General features: G+C 48.6%; 1 protein-coding gene across 3 annotated transcripts; it reads left to right on the top strand.

Moving 5' to 3' along the window:
- The first annotated feature begins 439 nt into the window (after positions 1-439).
- On the top strand, positions 440-15,437 carry LOC144721972 (zinc finger and BTB domain-containing protein 7A-like). Of its 3 annotated transcripts, none has more exons than XM_078599983.1 (4): positions 440-566; positions 8,468-8,729; positions 10,757-11,668; positions 14,117-15,437. In XM_078599983.1, exons 2-4 carry the CDS (start codon positions 8,494-8,496, stop codon positions 14,208-14,210), a joined length of 1,242 nt encoding a protein of 413 aa, XP_078456109.1. In that variant the 5' UTR covers positions 440-566; positions 8,468-8,493; the 3' UTR covers positions 14,211-15,437. The 3 variants fall into 3 exon arrangements, with proteins under 3 accessions (XP_078456109.1, XP_078456108.1, XP_078456110.1); XM_078599982.1 differs by lacking the exon at positions 440-566 and adding an exon at positions 5,369-5,805; XM_078599984.1 differs by lacking the exon at positions 440-566 and having other exon boundaries at positions 5,822-8,729.
- Positions 15,438-22,430: the final 6,993 nt, after the last annotated feature.

Genomic DNA, 22,430 nt, shown 5'->3' with positions numbered 1-22,430 from the left:
TTTAAATATATATTATTGACACGTACACAACTGCGTTCTACTGTGTGGTAACTTTGACATTTGATGTCTTCATGCCCTATTTAAAATGTGTTATTTCCCATTAAAAAAAGGAATGCATGGCCTATTGCAAAACCGCAGACCCTCCGTTTGCACAACGACCATACGGCATAAAGCGCGAGATCGCGTGCATAGCGTTATCTGATGTCGAGTGCATATTCTTGCGCTAAGGAAAGAATCTTTTGCAAAGACCTCTTGAAAAGGTTGCACGGTTCATGCTTACAATTTAAATCATAGCCACAACCTTATCAACAATCAAAGGTATGGGGATGATGTTTTGTATCCCCCCCACGCCTCTGACTTGATTTTAAGTTGTTTTTGTACTTTCCCATTTTTTTCCCCCAGGTCGCCATTGAGAAAGAGACTGCATTCTCAACGGGTTCATCTGCTTTTCAAATTAAGAACAATTTACAAATTGCAGGTGGAGCGTTGGCGTGCAGCGGTTTTGGCGCAGCGTGATATGAAGCCCGACACCCGAGTTCGACTCCTGGCCATGCTAACATCGTTTGGTGAGTGACATCTGAATGGGTCTTTGGCTTGATCCCCTTCAAACAACCTGATGACTGACACAGCGTGGGAAGGCCTTCGTCCAGCAGTGGATTATTAACAAAATGCCCTCGTAAATTGTTACGCATCCGGTAATTATTACAAATAATATCCGACAAAGCACCTGCCGCTATTTTTTTTGTCGTCGCGTTAAACGAAAACCCGATTGGCCAAAAGCATAAAAATTTGCTTTCGTTAATTTAAAATGGCGCGGTCGAGAAACCACATGCGCATTGATGCACGGCGCGTTTACAATGAACCGCCAACAATGTGCATTATATTCCAATCGAGCTTGAGCGGGAGTGTATTTATTTTAAGACGGCATCAAACCAGGTGTCCGCGCCACACCGACCCGTCACGCATGTTGTCGATGACGTACTTTTTTCCAATCGGGGTAAGAAAGTGGTAGTCTGCTCAGCTTGAATTTTCCGATTGTACCACGGTAGGACCCGCAGGGAAGCGGAGAGAGGGCGTTTGAGACTTTCCAATTACTCCGTTTAGGTCTATTTGGAATGGGTCCTTCAAAGTACCACGGTAGGACCCGCAGGGAAGCAGAGAGAGGGTGTTTGAGACTTTCCAATTACTCCGTTTAGGTCTATTTGGAATGGTTACTTCAAAATGTGCATCATAGCTTTGACCTGTTGATACAAACTTGCAACTCTGCATGCTGCCCCAACACGTACTGCACGGGGAGGCGTGGTGTAAGTAATATATGAACATGATCGTAATGGACACGACACGGTTTTGAGTGCGTGCACAAATATCAAAACGTTGCCTAAAAATTATGGACAACTGTGACGTAGTGACTGATGGAAATTCTAACGTTATTCTCGCGGGGCTATATAGTTGACATTTGGTCAACAATATAGTCTTTAATTACAACTAGATAAAATCCAAAAAACTGGTTTTCCTAAGCCTGTAATAATAGTTCTGCATTGCTGCTCAAAGTCTCATGGTAAACAAGTAGAAACTATACTTTCCCCATCATCGGCAAACCGATAAATTTGCCTCTCGTGGAACGTGACGCTACAGTCAATGGAAACTGGGCAAAGCTTGCTACCAATTATCGTGTGTGAGATGCCATTTAATCAGACAAAACTGTTTATCAGTAAGAACACCACGCTTCAGAGTAGAGTTGTTAAAGGAGCTGGTGCAACGTGTAATGGATGACGTGTTGTCTTTAATCCAGAGCCTCTATTGAACTCGGACGCCTTCCCCCAGACTCTAGAACTCTCTCCCCACGAGATATCGGGATCTCTGAATCTGCGAACATTTTAAAAGATATACTTAAACTTTTAGCTAAGTCGGCAAATGGCTTGTAAGGTTTGGTTAATTATTTTTTCCATTTTCTTAACTGTTAGTGATGTGTCTTATGATGAAAAGACGCTTCATGAATAAAATTAGATTTATTATCTTCTTTCTCAGCTTCTCGTGCATATCTACGTGATGGGAGGTTATGCTACAATGTCTGCCCCTCGTAACGTCCACTGTCCAGTCGGCTGCATTTCCCTGGTCCATTCGATGGAGAAGTTTCTGGGCAGCTGCGGAAATTGTGCTCACTCCCTTGGTGGCAAATGAACTGACCACGAAGCTACCCGGCTGTGTGCACTGTATAAAAGGCATGCGAAAATATTATTACGCGTCAAATTTATTTCATTTCTTTATTTTGTTACACTTTGATCCCTTGCGGAATCATCGTAAATCGTTCACCTGTGTCGTAACTATGTCTGGAGATACCGATGCGACGTGATGCGAAGTAAAACCTAATTTTATGACATCCTGTAAAAAAAAATATCGAAGATTGAATTCAATGTGGCTTCCAACTCAAACGAGTAGCTCATCTCCTCCTTGCAGTCCTCACAAGTGGTGTAATTTACACAGTCCTATGCCAGAGAAAATTCTATCCGTAGAGCTGCCAGAGTAAGAATTATATTATATGATGATTAAAATCGATAATAGGCAGGGGGGGGGCACATTGTCGACACACTTTGCTATTCACCACGTCGCTTGAGTTTGATTCACAAGCCTCTGCTGACATCAGTGGAGACTGGTAATTGAAACCGGTCCTGGCCACCTCCTTCAACCCGCGCTGAGCGGTTTGGTGAAGTATGGTCAAATAAACACAATGTTTGATATGCAACGTGTCACAGTTCACGGTTCGAATCCAGCGGTCGCCCTGATTAATACTGCGGGTGTATTAACCATAAAAAACATGCTGTCTGCTTCGCAAGAGTAGGCTTTGTGCTCTGGTGTCATCCAAATTTGCTAAATTTAAGGAGATTACACCACAATTTTTTCAATCCATTTGAAATTTACATAGCAAACATTTCCCCATGTTGTAAAACTTGGTAGAACCCTCCTCAATGAGGGTCATGAGACTCAGTGAGGCTTTCCTGTGTAAACAAGCATAACAGTAAAAATAATAGTGGTAACGTAAATTCTATATTTTAGAATTTTTTGTAACTATAATACAGGATATGTATTCTCTACTCTCAGGCAGTTGGCCATTATAATTGTGATGCGTCACATAATTTGTGGGAAATAACAGTTTTTATGTAATTCTAGTCATATGAAAATTATTCTATTTTCAGAGCAGAGGCAATTCCTCTTCTAAGCAACGGAGTCCAGCACGTGTATGACACAAACACATCTTTACACACACGCACATATATGTATGTATGTTGAACTTTTTTTGCACCGTACGTAGCTAACCATGCTAATTGGAGGTGTGTGGAAGGACACCGAACTAAACATAAAAGCAGCTCTAAATAAATGAATTTTCAATCTAGATTTAAAAGTGCATATAGCGCCATGATTAGATATGGCAAGAGGACATCAACACATCACATCTTGTGGCTCCACCACATTGCGCAACAAGTGGCACATGTCTCAAATTTCTTTTCGTTAGCCATGAAAAATAAAATGCTGAATAAAGAATAAAAATTGCGAGGTACAAAAATATCACTCCAAAACATGTACCCCACACCCTGTAATTTCTGTACGACAAAAAAAATATTCTGATATTGTGTTGGCAGAGGTGCATGAGCGATACACCGGCACAAACAATCAAAACCCAACACATTTATCAGCAACACTGTCCTAAAGAGTTAAATATATTATTCAATGGGTCTTCTTCATTGCAGAGAGATCTTCAGAGCATTGCCTGAAATGTCACCTACTATATACTACTTTTAGGACAGTGTTATTAATGAATGTGTTAAGTTTTCATCATTGGTGTAAGAGTTTTGTTAAAAGTCCATGTATGCTCAGCAGCTTTGCATAAACTTAGAGCACGCGCACTGAAGATTTTATTTTCAAATGTGACAAAATAATTGGTGTAGCTTGAGTTTCTGTTTGCACTTTGACAAACCCACTATTAGACTTTTCGCTTCAAACTAATTTAAAACTTTTGCATCGCTTTCTGCCCTTATCACCCTACCACAAACATGTTTGCAAGTTGTGCATTGCTTTGTTTTCAAACATAACGCCCATTTCTAACGGCCTGTGCATTTGCACGAACGCATTGCAATTGACGAATGCTAAATTAATAATTTCCGGTGCAGGACAAAACCGCACGATACAGTACATTTCCCCTTGACAACGTGGGGTCTCTGCTTAGTCAGAATACGGAGTGATACTTCCTGCCGCCACCACCACCACCACACAGAAAGGCCACTCTCCACCAAATAATGGCCGAGCTCCAGGCCGGGGCCACAGGGCGTGCCGCGCTGAGTGCTCGGCAGCAGCAACCGAGATTTGACGACGCGTGGTCTCCGATCCCCAAAAAATTTAAAAGAAAGAGTGATTTATTTGGGATAATTGAGAGGTTGTGTGTGAGAATTTTGGAATGGGTTTCGCCCATTCAGCCGGCAGCATGCTGATTCACAGTAAAGGCTGAGTCACATCTGTGCAGATGACACATCGAATTCCGACAAATAACACTGGCCATGCCAAAATATGATTACCCCCCCCACCCCACCATTAGACCACTCACCACGCTGGGAAATTTGTCACTAAAACTCATGAATGCATCAGAATTGAACCTACTGTAGTTTGAATTGTTGAAATGTATTTAATATAATGCAGGGCTTACCCATTCTGTAGTCTGATATGGTACCAAATGATTAATGTCAAATCATCAATTGGGGTTATTTAATGGTAAGAATTCTCTGAATTATTTCCTTTAAACGTTGTTGTTTTGTTATTATTACCTTGGACATTAACATCGGTTTACTTTTCTTAGAATGACCTTGTTGCCACCCCGTGGCGTATTGTGGTCGGCATGGCCCTGGTGGGAGGAATGAAAAGGGGCCTCCAGTCCAGTTCCCCCCCCCCCCCTGCTACATATCCCATCGCCTTGGACTGCCTCCTGCAGGTGGTCCCTGGCGCAGTTGCACCGCCTGCACGCTCGACAGCTACACCCACTGTTGCCGACAGCTCTACAAGTGTGGACGTTTCACATATCTGTCGCTGTGCATTGCCACAGTGCGAATTGCTCGCAGATCTCTGTGATTCACTACGCACTCTCCTTATCGACCCGGCGTTTGTGTGTGTGTCCCATTGCTCTTTTCCATCCGGCGACTTGCAGAATTCATCGTTACCATTCTGCTGCTGGCACCTTATCCCATCATCGCTCTCCAAGAGTTTCCATCACTGAACACGCCGGGGGGGGGGGGGAGATTTGGTCTGTTTTGGGTTTTGTTTCTGCCCTTATATGGATCGGATGGCGTGAATGGGAGTGTGGAAAACATTGAGTCTTTTTTTTCTTGGCCGTTTAGTGAGGTGGCAAGGCTCGATGAGATAGCAGCATTCGCATGTTTTTTTTCGCCTTAATTTTTTATTTCCAGCAAACCCCCCCTCGGCACCCCCTTTGTGGTGCCGTTTCGTGCCTCGGCAAGCAGTTTCCAGTCACCAGCCTCGGCCCCCGCTTTCCCGACAGACGCGAATAGGACCCCGTGACGTTGAACTGATCGCTGGCGAGGTCCAAGCTTCTTGCTCGTCTCTTCGTTTAGTTCACGATCCTCGCATCGTCAGACAACAGCCCCCCCCCTCCTCCGTCCTCTCATATTTGTCTCGTTGTTTATTTATTTTTTCATCATATAAAAATAAGTTTCACTTTGAATTCAGACATTTGGGTTTCTCTTGGGGTTTACGATCGACTCCCATTGGAGCGAAAGAAGGGATCTTGGTGGCCATCTTAAGGTACATTTGTAAGTGTGTGTATGTTTATGTGTGTATATATGTGTGGGGAGCGGTAGTGTAGTGGTTGGCGCACTGCGCTACGAACCCAGCGACCCGAGTTTGATTCCCGCTCACGGCCAACACCAGTGACGATTATCAGAATTCGGTTCTGGGCCTCCCCCTAGGTCGACTAAGCCTCAAATTAGTTCCTGGTATGGTGTGTAAACATCGCCACTAGGGAGACAAAGGCGGTCGGGCGTGGTGCTGGCCACCCACCCCCTCGTGTGCCATGCCGGCCTTCATAGGTGTTCGCTAACAGCACTTGCCCCTACTGTCTGTTAAGGCTATACGGGGGATCTTTGTGTATGTGCACGCGTGGCCTTGTGAGTTATGTATTTCCTGGTAAACGCTTACTTAATAACTTCAAATTCACTTCTGTTGCAGTATTGACAACGCTACAGTGCTGTTTAATGTGTATGGAATTATAGGGCCTTTGATAATAATTTCTTGAAATATTGTAATTCACATTTTATTTTATTATCGCATAGGTTTTAGCACAGTTTACATACTAAAACCCTTTAACCATGTCTACAGTAGTTGTAATCACTGGTCATAGCTGATTGAATATGAAACAGAACGATACCCTTTTTAGCATTTATTTTGCGGTATCACAAAGCAGCAGCAGTTATATTTATTACTATTATAAACATATATGTAACATTGCCTCTTTAAAATGTTGTTCTTCGTCCTCTTATTGCAAGGTACTTATATACGAAATCGATTTGTCGCTATTTTCTTTTCTTGTTACAAACTTTGTTCAAATGAGCAATCACAAACATTTACTTAAAACCGCCCATTTGGTGATTAATTATTTTACTTTAACTTGCCTGCAAATTTGACGCAAATAATGTTACCGTATTATCTAAAGAAATTATGAAATTAACAAAAAATTACCACTTTCCCCAAGCCTAAACGGGCATTGGCGAGTCCTCATTTCCATCGGCGGTCCTAATCCAGCTGTGGGTAACTCCACATTCTTGTGGTGTGAATCAGCCTCTCCATAAGAACAACAAAATGACAACTTCCCATCAAATATTGTTCACCTTAACGGTATTTATTTTATTGGCCCCAAAAGGGATGATGGGCTGTGTCTACCGCGGCGAGAATTTTAGCTCACAATCTCGCACGCGAGCGCTCTGCCTTTCTACCAACTGCACTCTATCCCGCTCAATAATAACCAACTAATTCAACGAATTCTCACCAGCCCCCACTGCCCAGTGCGGTGAAATATGGTCAAACAAGGCTCAAGGTGGACGTGGAAGTAACTTAACAAAAGGCATGTAAAATATTCGATGATTTTAAGAGTTAATTGAATACAATGTTAATCAGTGCCAGTGCATTATAGGCAATAGCATTCTACCATGGTTGTATTGTGAAAGGTAGTTTTCTATTTGTGTGCTTAAGGCCATGATATACTTGGGCACGTATAGAACAACTGGTCAGCAACAGTCATCACATTATTGCCGAAACTATTTTTCCATTGGCTCAACTGCACTCTGTTTCTCTACACCACTGCTCCGTCAGGTTTGCAACAGTTGCTCAAACTTAAAGTGTTTCCCGCGACCGTTACAGCAACGATTGCCCAAAAATTGCGCCTCAGTCATGGCCAGGGCTGGATTAACAGAGGGACTGCACAGCCCAGGCCTCGGATTTTGAGGCGCTGCAAGCAATGTAAAGAGGCTTTATAAAGGTTGAAACACAATCCTGCAGCGCTACAATAATTCATATTTGGTAATCTGGGAAGGAAAGCCAAAGTATCACTGTACACATTAACACCAGTTATGTCCAGAAATAGAATTTTGTACGTAGATTTAGTTTTACAATTGTATATCACATTACAAATATAAAAAGACCTGAAATAACCAAGGAAAATAGCAATGGAGTGTTTAGCATTGGGCATGAGTGGTCGCCAAAGGGCAAACAAGGAACTTAAAATACAAATAGGGAACGCAACACTACAACAGCCTCGTACTCAAACCCATTCTCTGTTTATTCACATAAAAATAAACATGTTGTTGGTTCTTTCGGTAAAGTCAAGTAGAAGGGAAATAATAAAATAATAAAAATAAAACTATCAAATTCTCACGACGTTTCAATTGCAAAAAAAAAAAAATATTGCTTTTTATTATTTCCCTTCTACGTGACTTTACCGAAAGAACCAAGAATATGAATCCCTGCAGTCACGAAAGCTTTAAATCGAAATATAAACATGTTTTGTGTCATCAGCCTGTTGGCTTTCCAGCCCGATATTATCAAGCAGCCTTTTTTTAAACGTGTAAATTATGGACTGGTTTTGACCTTCTGGGTCTCATCAGCAGAGTGAGACGTGCTAAACAAATGCTGCCATAGTCGCCCACTAAACTTAATCGAGCCCTGAAAATGAAATTTCCCACTGAAATAAGCATTGCTCTTCTCCAGTTCACAGCCCTCGGAGCCAATGGCGGAAATGCAATTTTCACGTGGTTGGGGCGAGTCTCTAATACAGTCACAGTTGGCTTCCCCACAAAATAGTTCTCATTTTATCGACCGTGCACGGATGCTGAGCTGAGTCAATCCTATTGCGAAACACTTTGCTGTACCGCAAGTCACTCATTTGGTGTTTGTGTGTGTTGGGGAGGACTAGGCCCGACTCGCTGAGCCGGCACCGCAATGATGGCTTGCGGCGCGAGCCGAGGCCACGGAATGGGAGGAGGAGGAGGAGAAGGAGGGTGGCAGGGCATGGGGCTGATGGCGGTGCCGTTCCCCGAGCACGCACGCGACGTGCTGGCCTCACTGGACGAGCTCCGCCGGGCCGCCCGGCTCTGCGACACGCAGGTGAACGTATCGGGGCAGCTCTTCCCAGCTCACCGTGCCGTCCTGGCCGCGAGCAGTGGCTACTTCCGCAAGTAAGCGAGCGAGGGAGTGAGCGAGCGAGCGCCTGAGCCGCCTCCGACGCGTCGGCACGAACCCGGCGCGAACAGAAGAGGACTTGTGGATATTAGGGCAAAAGTAGTGGCCGGGTGGCTTAAGGCTCGCGGCTAAGGTTGCTGCGTCTGATATAGAAACACTGGGATGGTATGTGGGGAGATAAGTATCTCGCAATCCCCGTAATGGGGAGAACTACATGTAAAAGCATTGTCTTGAGCAGTGTATTATTACGCAACTGTCAAAAACCAGATGTAAGTAAATTGTTCGGCGATGTGTTGGCAGTGGTGTACAACCATATATGACTAAACACTAATAAAACAGAACACTTTCGTTCATGACACTGGCTTTAAAAGAAAAATATGATAGGTGTCGTTTCGAATGACCCTTCTTCTTAGCATATACAATTTTCTATTTTATATATTTTTTTTATTTTAACACCACAGAGTTTTTGATGAATGTGTTTGTCTTTTTTACCAAAAAAACTGGATTATTTTAATGTCCCAGGAAGAGTTACAGATTTCTCAGTACACTTATCTCAAAAAGAGGACAGTCCTGGGAAAACCTAGTCAGAGCATTCAGCTGGTATGAATTAATATTGGTTCCTCTGCATATTTTTACCACCGGGAACACATACTTGATGAATGTGTATTCCTCCAAGGGGAACGGATATTCGTTCCTTCCTCCACATGAGGGTTAAGCTTTTGGTCGGGTCTTCCTTCGTAAAATACCAATTTCCCAAGAAAAATAAAAAAATAAAACCACATTGGTTAGGATGACGTTAAGTAAAATTATACCCAAAGTAAAATGAGCAACTATTTCAGGGGCAACTATGGAATGTGATCTTATTGTTTTTTACTGTACGGATAGAGACTTTTATTCAAAGAAGCTCATTTTGTTCCCAAAAATGAAGGAGGTACAAATATTTAGAAGGGGAACCAATATTTCTGAGTTTTTGTCCCTGGCAAGAAAGAATATTGGAATATTCCAACAAACATTTCTGGAGGAATTAATATTTCTCGGGAATATTTATTCTCCGACACAGTCGCTGCAAATAGCCTGCGTTTTAATCCAGAATTCAGCTGACTGATTAAACAAGGTTCTTCTGAAGCATTGTGAGATGATGGTCTCAGCCGTGTCACCAATGACAATAAAAAGACGATCACATTTAACACAGGTATCCCTCGATTTACGAACGGTCAATTTACGAAATTTCGCGTGAACGCAATTCACAAATTATGGCCACTCATCGATTAACGAAATCGAATTTCCACATTTGCGAAATTTCACTACGGCACGCGCCATGAGATCAAACAAGAAGCACCCAGGAGGCTGCATCATCTGTCCGCGACAGCATCACGGTATCCCTGCAGCCTAACAGAAACACTTCCACAATACCTTTCCGGCCATTCCAACATGGAAATCTTTTGGTGAGTTCCCTGAAAACGTTAATTATTTTGGTTTAAAAAATCATTATTATTGGAATGACTATTATAAACACACCCCTAATTTTGAGCATTAAATTAATGTTTTTTGAAGAACGCACCCCTTTCATAAATCGAGGGATGTCTGTATTTCCTTTTCAATTCATTTTACTAAACTACAGCCCTGGGAATTAAAATGTCAGTTTGACTCCAATGCGATGAACAATTCTCTGCAGAAAAATGTGTAAAAATGTGCTGCACCCCTAATTGTGTGGTTAAAATAGGTAATTTGAAGGGATTTCACACGTAGTTCTGTCAAGCCTCCTTCCGTAGGCTGTTCTCTAATGTAGAAGGTCGCACTGCTGTGCGAAAGTTCCAAAGGCACTTGGTTGAATTACATAACACCGAGAGCACAACCGGAATAAAACTGGGGGAAACCACCCCCCCCCCGCCAACCGCCTATCCACCAACCTCCCAAACGGCAAAATCAAACGTGCTAACGCTTTGCTTAGCCATGAGCATCACGCACGACGAGAGCAACGCTGCACTTGCCGACTGTGGTCGCGTGTGTTCGTGGCGGCCAGGCTCTTTGAGAACGAGGATCGTCACGGGGTGGTGCGGCTGGATTTCGTGGAGGCCGAGGCTTTCTCGCGCCTGCTCGAGTTTGCGTACACGGCCACGCTGACGGTCGACCCCGCGCGCATAACGAGCCTCCTCGAGGCGACGCACCTCCTGGAGTTTGGCCAGGTGGCCAGCGTCTGCTCGGACCTCCTGGGCGCCTCCATAGAGCTCGGCAATGGCGCGAGCGACGTCGCGGTGCCGAGGCGGGAAGACGACGACGACGGCGAAGACACCGACGACGCCCCTCCTGCCGCCAGGCCCAGGGAGGAGTGGCTCACGAGCCACGCGGTAGAACGCGCGGGGGAACGCGCGCTCCACGACGATCGTCCTCTCGACGCGCGGGCAGCGCCACCGCCGTCGACGGGGCCGCACGCACGGGAATCCGAGGCAACCGTTCAGAAGGACTGCGTCCGCGGGACCATGCTGAGCCAGCAAAGGACAAAGAAATCGAGAGGGAAAACAAAACTCGCGGCAGGCAGCGCCGACGCATCGATGGACGGTGGCGTTCGTGACAACGGCGAGGATTTGGCCTTAGACCTGAGCTCACGGCCAGGGGATAAGAAGAGGCAGGCACGCAAGCCGAAACCGGCGCTCATCCCATCATCGCAGGATCTCCTGAGTCCGGCGATTCTGCTTCAGAAGAGTGGGGATGCGATGGATGATGCTGCTGGGGCGATCCTGGAAACCGGACTGCAGATGAGCTGGGGGTACGGGCCCGAGGGGTCCTACGATGCTCCGAGGGCCCCCAAAGTGTGTCAACCGTGCCCCATCTGTAACAAGATGATCAGGGGTGCTGGGAAGTTGCCGCGTCACATTCGCACCCACACGGGAGAGCGTCCCTACCCGTGCCATCTCTGCGGAGTGCGCTTCACCAGGTGAATGATTTATTTTAACGATATAGTACGCTTCCACAGCGGTGCACCTCCGATGAGGATGATGGGTAGCTCTGTTAGATTTGAAGCTTTCGTGACTGCAAGGATTCATACTCTTAGGTTTTTTCGGAAAAGTCACGTAGGTAAAAATAAATAATAAAAATAATAGAAATAATAGAAATAAAAATATGAGATTTATTATTTTATTTCTATTATTTTTATTATTTATTTTTACATACGTGACTTTACCGAAAAAACCTAAGAGTATAGCTCTGTAATGGTGCGAAAGAAGTTAAATATGCATACGTGGGTACACGCCTGTCAGTTGATGGGCAGGACCGTGTGTGGTTGGTTCAAATGAAGGTACTCCCATATATTCAAAGATGTTTTGGCCAGCGTGGAAGAGTAGGCCAAATACCCCCTAGAGGAGTTGTTTGGAGCTCCCCCTAGTGGAGGCCCTTACGCCAGCAATGAGGTGAGTAAGAAATTGCACGGTTGCACTTTTACCGCCCTTCGCAAAGCATTGTCTTCAGTCTGTAGGTTTGCACCACGTACACGTACGACCCTTTAGTCGATCCACTGCTGGATGAGAACCTCCCAAGGTCATGCAAGGTTGCGGGGGATTATCGGGTCCGTACTTCACCGCGCTGGTCAGTGCGGCTTGGTGAAGGCGTGGAGCGTGATCGATGTGCGCTTACTTCTCTTGCTCTGCTCGTAGGCCCACAGCAGCCTACAGCAACACGCGCTGTCTAAGGTGGTCGCGTGGTAAAGCACTATCGAACCCCCGCCTAGCTTCTGGGATATGACGATATCGGGCGCATTCTGAGTTATTTGGTTCAAGGTACACACATACGGATGGTTTGTAATTTTAAAAAACTTGAAGAAACCCCGCTTTGAAACTAAAATAAAATATGTGGTTAATAGTTTGGGATATTCATTGTTTTATAATGGTAGTAAAGTTTTGTCATGACTGAAATGATATATATGTAAATATGCTGTGCACTGTCTAGTAAATGTAGAAACACTGACGTTTGTTTTCATTGTAAATATTCCTACATTATGCGTGCACTGCATGAATGTATGTCTACATTCTTCCATTGTGCATATTTCGATATTTAAGAAAAGCAACAGAAGCAACTTTACTCGTTAGTGCTGTTAGCATCACAGGACCGGGAGAAGTGAGAGTGGATTGGGGAGGCCTTCATGCAGCCAGTGGGTTTACCATGCCCGATGATGATGATCATGATTATGTTTTTAATACACGTATGCAATGTATTTCTTTTAGCATAACAGACGCTTTTAGCACGACTTTTTTGTTTCTTAAATGACAACTGTATTTACATTCGCGGTACATTTGGAAACATTTCTCATTCATTTGCTTCATTATTCTTTCATTTGGCTCTTTCTAAACACACTTCACAATTCCCAGCCGGTGCAAGAAGATCCTTTGTGCATCATTTATTCTCATCATCATATTGGATGTACTTTGTTTATTTGAGCATTAACGCAACTGATCACAGCATCGCAATCACCCATGGTCAATCCACTGCTGTATTAAGGCCTCCCCAATCTGCCAAAAGCAGATGCAACAATCCAGCTAGCCCGCCTGCACGCGAACCGACGTCATCGCTGCATCCCGTCGGTGGACCTCCTCTCTCGGACGTGTTCCATTCCCTGGGCTGCTCCCACTCCGCTATTATTCTTGACCATCGTCCCTTCTAGCGACGTCTCTGTGCTCCCACCTGTAGTCCCAACGTTGGTAGGCGTAGCGAGGAATTTTCACACTTAAATTCTAACTTAGCAATCTTTGAAATACGTAATCGACCAGGCTATGCGTTAATTGTGTGTTGACCGACTCTCTGTGTTGCATTACATTACATTTCGATATTTTGCTAGGTTATTTAATTTAATGTGTCTATCTCCCGTTCTCCTTATTTTCAAGCTTGCGTACTTTACCACCCGTCTTCCTACCCATTGACATGCAAATTGTTTCTCTAACCCCCTCCCTCTCTCCGCCCCCGCCCCCTCTCTATTTAAGGCCTCGTCACAGAGATGTTCTCTCTCTCTGTGCCTATGTGTTGCTCTCTCTCTCTATGTATCTTGGTGATATCTGTCTGCTTATATGTCTGTCTATAGTTTTCTGGTTAGATTGTTGTTGCTATTTCATTTATACCTGATGATGATTGCTTGTGTTGCAATCGAAACGTCGTATGCTATTATTTAATTTATTATTTTATCTTTATACGTGACTTTACCGAAAGAACCAAAGAGTAGGCATAGCGAGCCCAGCTCTCTCCCTTTCCCCTGCCCCAAGAGCACCGCGCCTCGGGCTTTTGTCCGAGGAATTTCTGTGCCCCCTTCCATTTGTATCGCTCGCGCTCTTGTCACGCAAGACTCTGGTGAACCGTCGAGTAACGTGGACTCGTGCGTTGTTGTTTCTGCGTTTGCCAGGCAAGACAAACTCAAGCTGCACCTGCAGAAACACGAGCGGCTCGGCAGCTGTCGCGCCGGCCGCGTGAAGCCCACGCACTACGGAACTCTGTAGTCATCGTCGGCGCCGCTTCTTGGTCTTTTGTTAAAGTCACCACCGCTTTCGGTGGTTGGGTAGAAGAGGAGCCATTTATTTACGGTCAACCGAGCGGCAGCGATGCGAATGCACTGCTGCGGATGCAATGCGACCGTGAAATGTCGGGTTTGCGACCTCTACCGCTACCTGGTGTCAAGTATTACAAATCAAACGCTGTTATAATGACCACGGCTATGAAATATTTGTTTCTGTATCATATGTAGATGTGGAGGTGATATACAGTCGTTGACTTTTGATTGCATTAATGGATTGCCTGTTTGAATATTTTTTCAAGCTCTGTACCAAAGCAGTATTTATATATATCAGAATGCAATTATCCTGTGGAACACATAACGCATTTCTTTGTGATGCTTTTAAGGGAGTTAATTATTTATGATAGCTCTGGCTGTGAACACTGTATTTGCCTATATTGTTCTTACAAGTATTTCACTGAGCAACACAGGAATGATAACAATGACCAATAATAATACACAGCCTCACTGACTCTCAAGGCTATTTTTCAGGAGGGTCCTGCAATGCATTGGGATGTTTGGCAACGTCTACTCATGATTGTCTGGAATTATTATGTTTATAATTTTACATTGCTGGAGGGAGGGGGGGGCAAATGGGCGCCACGGTGACGAGATGTTAACTACCTCGCCTGGTATGCAGGAGGTTGTGGGTTTGATCCCGACTCTGACGCCTGCTGCTGTATATTTGGAGTTTGCATGTTCTGCCCGGGGCGGTGTGGATTTTTCTCGGGGTCCCCCGGTTTTTCCCTCCACATTTAGAAACATGTGCTTCAAGTATTTGGTTGATAGACATTTCCACGCGATAAGCCACTTCGTTTAGCTATCATTTGTGGCCAGGTTGCTTCTGAGTGGGCCTCACCCGGTAAAATAAAATAGCAATTGTTAAAATAGTTTTAACTTAAAGTCCAGTGGAATGGCGGCTCAGTGGTCCACGCACTAAGCTGTCACTATGACTGGTGACCTGAGTTTGAGTCCTGATCTTGGCCAACATTGGTGGCAAGCTACATCGGAACGAGCTGTCTTCACCCCTTCTCCAACCCCACACTCTCCAGCGTTGTACATCAATGACTGGCAAGGCATTGGGGGGAGCCATTCGTCCAGCAGTGGATTGATAAATGGCTGTAAATTTTATTTGTGTATATATCTAGAAAAATAAAGTTTGTGTTCTGTTACATTCGGTAGACCTCCTTGTGCTGTCGTCAAACTCCTGTGTTACTCTCACAGAAATATCTTAAATGCTTTGACAACCCCGATCGAGCAATGAATCTAAATCTTCACATACGAAGCGTTTCATAGTATTCTACAGAGACTGTAACGTCGTGTTAAACAAATGCATATGAAAGGGCGACCACAGCGCGTGTCTTCTCTGGATTAAGGCACTTTCTCCTTGCCCAAACCACAAACAAGCACTCCAGAAGTTTATCTGCACCTCCTCTCCTCCACCGATCACCTCTCTTCATTAGCTGCCCCAAAGCGTCTTTCAACTCGTCATCCCATTTCCCCGTCTTCTTCCCAATTGAACCTCTCGGGCTATCCCACGTCCCGCTTGCCAGCAATTGTCTTACTCAACCCCGATAGTACAGGTAGGAACCTCCTGGTTAAACCAGCCCACTGGGGATTATTGTGTCCGTCCGTCGTGGATCCAAAAATGGGAGGGGTGGGGCTGGGTGGAGAGGGGAGGGTGGGGAGGGGTTGGCTGGGGAGGGTGGGACTGGGTGGGGGGTGGGAGGGGTGGGGCTGGGTGGGGAGTGGCTGGTCACCCCGTGGTGCCCTTATAAAACTCAACGTTTAACCTACTCACGCCGGCTTGTGCCCGCCCTCACAGTCGGGCATATTTGCGGAATACACCACGCCGCCGTTGACCGAGCAACCCAACGTTCCTACCAGCTCCCTCCGCAGGAATGCGTTTTATTTATTAGAAGCATCCTCCTTTGACCCTTACACATGTGTAGTAACGCTTATGACTCGTTCACACCGGAGTTGGAGGCACACTTGTTTATTTAACACCACACGTTGTGACATACACACTGAGGGGGTATCGGCCCCCTCACCCGTCTATCTGAGGACACACCTCTAGGCTAACCCTAGCCTGCCTCTGAGTCCTCCTCTAATGGGCTAGGGGAGGCTATCTTGGCCCGACACTGGTCAGTCGGGCCCGGTACCCAGAGTCCAGACCAGCACTGGCTCTGGCTCTGGTACCACGCCACTGGCTCGAGCCTGCGCGGTCCTGATAAGGACGGCGTGCCAGGGGGAGACCAGGGCTCTATCTAGGACGTCTTCCGTCTTCTCTTCTTAGCTAACACAACACTCCCGAGCCCTTCGATACATTCCCCTTTTATACCCAACCCCTCCCTGAGGGGTGGGGCCCTGGGGGATCATAATGACCGAATCGACCCCCCAGGGCGTCTGGCGCGGACGTCGCAGAGGGCACCTGCTCGTGCACACATGTAGCCCCGCCTACTGTGTTTGTTTACCATAGGCTGCCATGCATAACGGGCTCTCTCTCTAACACCCCTACATCACTCCCCCCCGCATAGCATGCAGCCGTCCCGGCTGCCAACATACAAAAATTTGACAATAAAGGTGCCTTCACCCCCTGACCGCGCGTGTGCCTCACTATTTTTGAACAATAACAGGAACCAGAACAAGAACGCAACAGCAAGATGAGAAAACAACCCGTCGCACCCCCCCCGAATAAATACGAATTCCGTAAAAAAAACAGCCTATATACAATCAGCAGGGAACCCACCACGCACACACAACACACGGTGAAGCCAACATATGTACATCCGAGGAGTGGGGAACACACCACCCACACAACATCCAATGAACACAACAGCTATGTACACATTTTCCGGCCTCACAACAGTTTGCGCATTTTAGCGCGCGTCCTTGCAGCGGGCCCCTCACACGGGGTAACCGCGTGTGGCGGACCATCAGGTGGCAATTGTCCGTCTTGGGGTGAGCATTCATCCGACTCCGCGTGACCCTCGGTATCCGCAGGAGGGGTGATTGGGCGTGAGCCCGTCACTCCTGATGCACCTGAAGGTGGCACAGCCGGCAAGGCATTAGGTGAGAGCGACGGAGACGGACCCAGCGAGTCGGCCGACCCCCCACATGCTTGGCCACGCGCGTGTGAAGTGTGATTGTGTACCGCAGAGAAGGGTTTTAACCTAGAGGGGTGCACGAACCATCGCCGCTTCCCCCACTTGATGCGCACGCACTGCGGTCGTAACACCTCCACCACTTCCACAGGGCCCCGCCACGGCCGCACCAGTTTAGAGGAGGTTGCCAGTGGCACCTGGGGGCAGTGCAGCCATGCCTTGTCCCCCGGCTTCCACTGCAGCATGTGCGCTCGACTCAATCTGAGGCGCTCATTCGCCTTCTGACGGAGGTCAGAGTTTTGCATTGCAGCATCCCGTGCCTCGGTCAATTTGTCCAGATTAAATTTAACGTGGTCAGCCAGATTAGTTTTTCCCTGCGGCACGGGGATCTGCAACTGGGCACGAACAGGCGGGTCTGGTTCTCGGCCGTACATGAGGTAAAAGGGAGAAAACCCCGTAGCTGCATGGGGTGCCATCCGGTACGCCGCCAAGACCCCCTGAATTTGTAGGTCCCAATCCGTTTGCGAGTCCGAAACTTGTTGTGATAACATGGACGTGATGGTGCGATGCAACCGTTCGACCATCCCGTCAGTTTGTGGGTGATATGGGGAGGTCCGAATTTTCTTTGTGCCCAGGAGATCACAGACTTGTCTGAGTAGTTTACCGGAAAAATTTCTGCCCTGGTCGGTCAGCAGCCTCTCCGGAGCACCTTTGTCCAGGACATAACCCTGAACAAAGGCCTCCACGATGGCTGCTGCCGACTGGTTGGCCAGAGGCCAGGCCATAGGCCAGCGTGTAAAATACTCGACACCAGTCAACAAATATCTATTCCCCCTGGGGGTGGCGGGGAATGGTCCCAAAATGTCCAGAGCGACCAGCTCGTTTATCCTGGACACTTTGATCGATTGCAAGGGCGGGTTAGACTCCCGTGCCGGCGGTTTGCGTTGTGCACATCGAGAGCATGATCCCAACAAATCCCCAACATCCCTCGTCATGCCAGGCCAATAAAAATCAAGTTGCAGCAAGGCGAGAGTCTTTTGGGTCCCCAGGTGTAGGAGGCGCTCATGAGCGGCCCATACCACCCTGCCCCGCAACCCAGTAGGGACCACCAGCCGATGTCGACGCGACTTCCCGTCCCAATGCATCAGCAGGCCTTGGCACATTTCCCATGCGTCGGAACCACCTCTTTTTCCCCCCGCCGCACCGCCAACGCGACGTCGCCACCCGAGGAGGGACACATCCTCCATCTGGAGGCGCCCCCAGTCAATGACGGGCAACCCCAACAGGGAATCTTTGCCCTGTTGTTCGATCGAATTAGTAACTACTGTATCGTCGTCGTTGGCGGCCGCCAAGACAGGAACCGATGTGTCCCCTGGAGGTCTGCAACGTCCAGACCCCAGGAGGCATGCACACTCGGAGGTGGTTGGCAAGCGCGACAGAGCGTCCGCGTTGGTGTGGCGAACGCCCTTACGGTATGTGGTTTGGAAATCGTAATCCTGGAGGACCTCCAACCATCGGGACAATTGTCCCGATGGCTGTTGAACCCTCAGGGCGTACTGCAGTGCCGCATGATCTGTGCGGACGGTGAAATGCCGACCGTACAGATATGGGCGATACTGTTGGATGAAATGGACAATTGCCAACAGTTCCCTACGGGTGACACAATATCGTTGCTCCGCTGGAGACAACACCCGACTGCCGTACGCAACCACACGTTCCACGCCGTCAACCACCTGGGAGAGCACGCCCCCAATACCCGTGTTGCTCGCATCGGTGTCGAGCAAGAATGGTTTTGAAAAATCAGGGTAAATCAGGGGAGGAGCGTTTACCAAAGCGTCCCGAAGGGAGCAAAAAGCAGCTTCCTCCTCCTGACCCCAGCAGAACCGAACCCCTTTTGATGTTAAAGCGTGTAGGGGTTTTGCTATAGTCGCAAAATTAGCGACGAAGCGTCTATAATACGACGCAAACCCAATAAAACTCCTAACCTCTCCCACTGAGGTGGGAGTCGGCCAGGAGCTTACACACTGCGTTTTGGCGGGATCGGTAGAAATACCTGAGCGTCCCACGATGTGCCCCAAATAACGCACCGACTCGCGTAACAAATGGCATTTTTGGGGCTTAAATTTCAAATTAGCAGCCCGCATCTTTAGGAAAACCGCCCGCAACCTCTGGAGATGTTCATCAAAAGTTTTGCCAAAGACAATAACGTCATCCAAATAAATCAGGCACGACTCCCATTGCAATCCAGCCAAAACCAATTCCATCAACCGCTGGAAAGTTGCCGGCGCTGAGTGTAAGCCCATCGGCAACCGGTTGAATTGAAACAGGCCGTGCGGAGTACGGAAAGCAGTTTTAGGCTTTGAATCATCGTCCAGAGGAAGCTGCCAGAATCCCGAAAGTAAGTCCAATGTGGAGAAGAATCGCGCTCCCGCCAAGGCGTCAAGCGATTCGTCCATCCGTGGGAGCGGGTATGCGTCGGCAACCGTAATTTTGTTAAGGCGCCGAAAGTCAACGCAAAACCGCAACGAACCGTCCTGCTTCTTAACCAGGACGATCGGCGCTCCCCAAGGGCTGTTGGAGGGAGAAATGATGTCGGCGGCTAGCATGTCATCAACAGCCGATTTGACATGGTCCTTTTCGGCGGGACTCAACCGAAAAGGATTCTGGCGTATTGGCGCGCTGTCACCCGTATCAATATGGTGACGCAGCAGATTAGTGCAGCCCAAATCGTATTTATCCCGACTGAAAACGTCGGAAAATTCCCTTAGTAGTGTCTTAAGACGTTGACGCTCTAAATTTGACAGGTCCGTCGATCCCGCACAAAGCGCCTCGAGCCACCCTTCATCGCTGTCCGAATGTGGTCGCGGTGCAGGGACAGCGCCGACATGACTCGCGACGGGTTCCTCACAGGGCACCGGCGTTGCGTGAGCAAGCACGGTCCCCTGTGGGACCACCACCGTCTGCGAGCCCACATTGAGGACCGCGATGAAGGGTTCTCCTTCCCCTCTCACTATGGTCTGGGCCGGGAGTAAATCAGGTCCACTGACCCCGGCCCTAGACGGTCCCAACAGAACCCCTTGAGCCCCAATGCCCTTAGCGAAGGGCCGCCGAAGTTTCAAAGGAATCAACATTTGCGCCCCCGGAGGAACGCGCACCGTTCTATCTACGAACGCCGGCACCGTCGCGAACGCCGTCCGGCTCGTAGCGGGGGATGGCAGAAACGCCATGCGTCGGCCCGATGGGAGCTCAATGCATCCCTGGTCGATTAATATCCTAATCGGCATTTTGGCCAGGAAGTCCGTCCCCAGCAGGCACGGAACCGCCAGCGAGGAGGAAACAAAAATCGGCCCAGACAATTTAATATCCCCGACACAAATTTGGGCACGAATTTGTCCGATGATGCCAAGTGAACCCCCGTTAGCAGCAAAGAATGGCACGTTAACAGGCATCAAAGGACGGCTTTGGGCAGGGAGAATGTTATAAATCAACTCCGAAATAATGGTCGCCGATGCTCCTGTATCGACCAGGATGCGCACCTCGACCCCATCGATGTGGCCCACAACGGCCGACGACCCTGACGACGCGGCTACAACCCGATGGGCCAACACGGACCACTGGCTGGGTTCAATCTGAGTACCCAGAGCGGTGCGTGTTGGTGCCATGGTACGCGATATTGGCCCCCCCTTCGCTGCGGTGTTTGAGTGTGTGACGGGCGTGTGCGTGGGCCAAGCATGAGGGGTGCCGCGACTCGCCGGATTATGATGGTGGAGCTTGTGACGAGGGCCGGCGTCCCGTTGAGGTGTCGTCCTGCGCTGCCCAGGAGAGCGGCACCCCGAGGCGACGTGGCCCCGGATGCCGCAGTTGTAACAGCGTGGAAGCGCTGGTGACGACGATGGATGTTGTAGACGGCTTGAACCGGCCCGGTCCTCCCGTACTCCCGCTCCATGCTGCCGTTGATGGTCGATGGCGCAAACCTCTTCCGCCGGGAGGGTGGCTGCAGCGACGGCACGCCCGCTCGCCGCCTTGCTGGCCTTCCGTCGTTGAGAGGACAGGTTTGCGTGGAGAAGACGGGCCGCTTGGAGGGAGCACATCTCTGCATCGTCCTGTGCGACAATGACGATGTCTAAGTCGTCCGCCAGCAAAAGTATCTTCTCTGTCACCATGGCGTCGACACCCTCGTCATCCATTCGTGGAAAGGCCTCCTTCGCCAGTGCCAGGAGGCTTGTGCGGTACGCCAGGGGCGACTCCTTCGTCCCCCGCTGGCGATCGTAAAAGAGTTGGCGACAGTCCGATGGTGGACCATATACCGCCGACAGCACCTGCATCGCCTTCCGCAGCGTGGAGCGCCTCTCCTTCGAAGCCGATGTTAGAGTGGCGAGGGCGTCGCTGTCGAGAAGTGCTGGCAGCGCGCGGAGAGCCTCGGCGTCTGTCCACTGTGCCATCTCCTGGTGAGCGAGGAAGCGCCGCTGGAAGCCGCCCCAGTCGCCATCCTCGCCCACAAATTCCTTGAGTGGAGGTAGCCGCTGATGTAAGGCAGCGGCTGCAGAGGAAGAACGCACTCCCTCGTCCGCCTCACTCAAGTCAGCGTCGGCACGAACCAGCGATGGCATCGCCGGTCGCACCCGTGGTGACGTTCCGCCCGTTGGTGGTGACGCGGCAGGTACTGTACTCCCGCCGTTGGACGCGATGCTTAGAGCGGCCACGCCCTCAACAGCAGCTGCGGCGATGGCGGGAGTTTCAAAATGTTGCTCCGTGGAAATGGCGGGAAGGCGCTGTGATCGTCGGCTGCCGTTGCCCCGTGGCGGTCCCGCAGCCCCCAGCTGCGTGATGGTGTCGAGCATGGCGGCTGCGGCGTACAGCAGCTCGGTCAGCTTCGCGTGCGCCTCCCTCAGCCCCTCCATCGACGGCTCCCCTTCCTCCAGCTGCTGTGGCGTGGATGCGCCCAGCCCCGGCTGGTCGATGGCATCTTCAGCCGTCTCGGGCCCTCCGACTGCAGTGGTGTCTTCTGCCTCTGGTACCCCGACTCGAGTCGTCCGGCGTGTATCCATGTTCGTACTTTGTTT

Source organism: Lampetra planeri, chromosome 13 (genome assembly GCF_965212315.1).
Source record: "Lampetra planeri chromosome 13, kcLamPlan1.2.h2, whole genome shotgun sequence".
Classification (NCBI taxonomy): domain Eukaryota; kingdom Metazoa; phylum Chordata; class Hyperoartia; order Petromyzontiformes; family Petromyzontidae; genus Lampetra; species Lampetra planeri.
Note: the sequence above shows the minus strand (reverse complement) of the source record. Positions and strands in the feature narration are given on the sequence as shown.

Coding starts and splice junctions, on each gene's coding strand:
- LOC144721972 (XM_078599983.1), top strand. CDS start 8,494: ATGATGGCTTGCGGCGCGAGCCGAGGCCACGGAATGGGAGGAGGAGGA. Junction 8,730..10,756: donor AGCAGTGGCTACTTCCGCAA/GTAAGCGAGCGA, acceptor CGTGGCGGCCAG/GCTCTTTGAGAACGAGGATC. Junction 11,669..14,116: donor TGCGGAGTGCGCTTCACCAG/GTGAATGATTTA, acceptor TGCGTTTGCCAG/GCAAGACAAACTCAAGCTGC.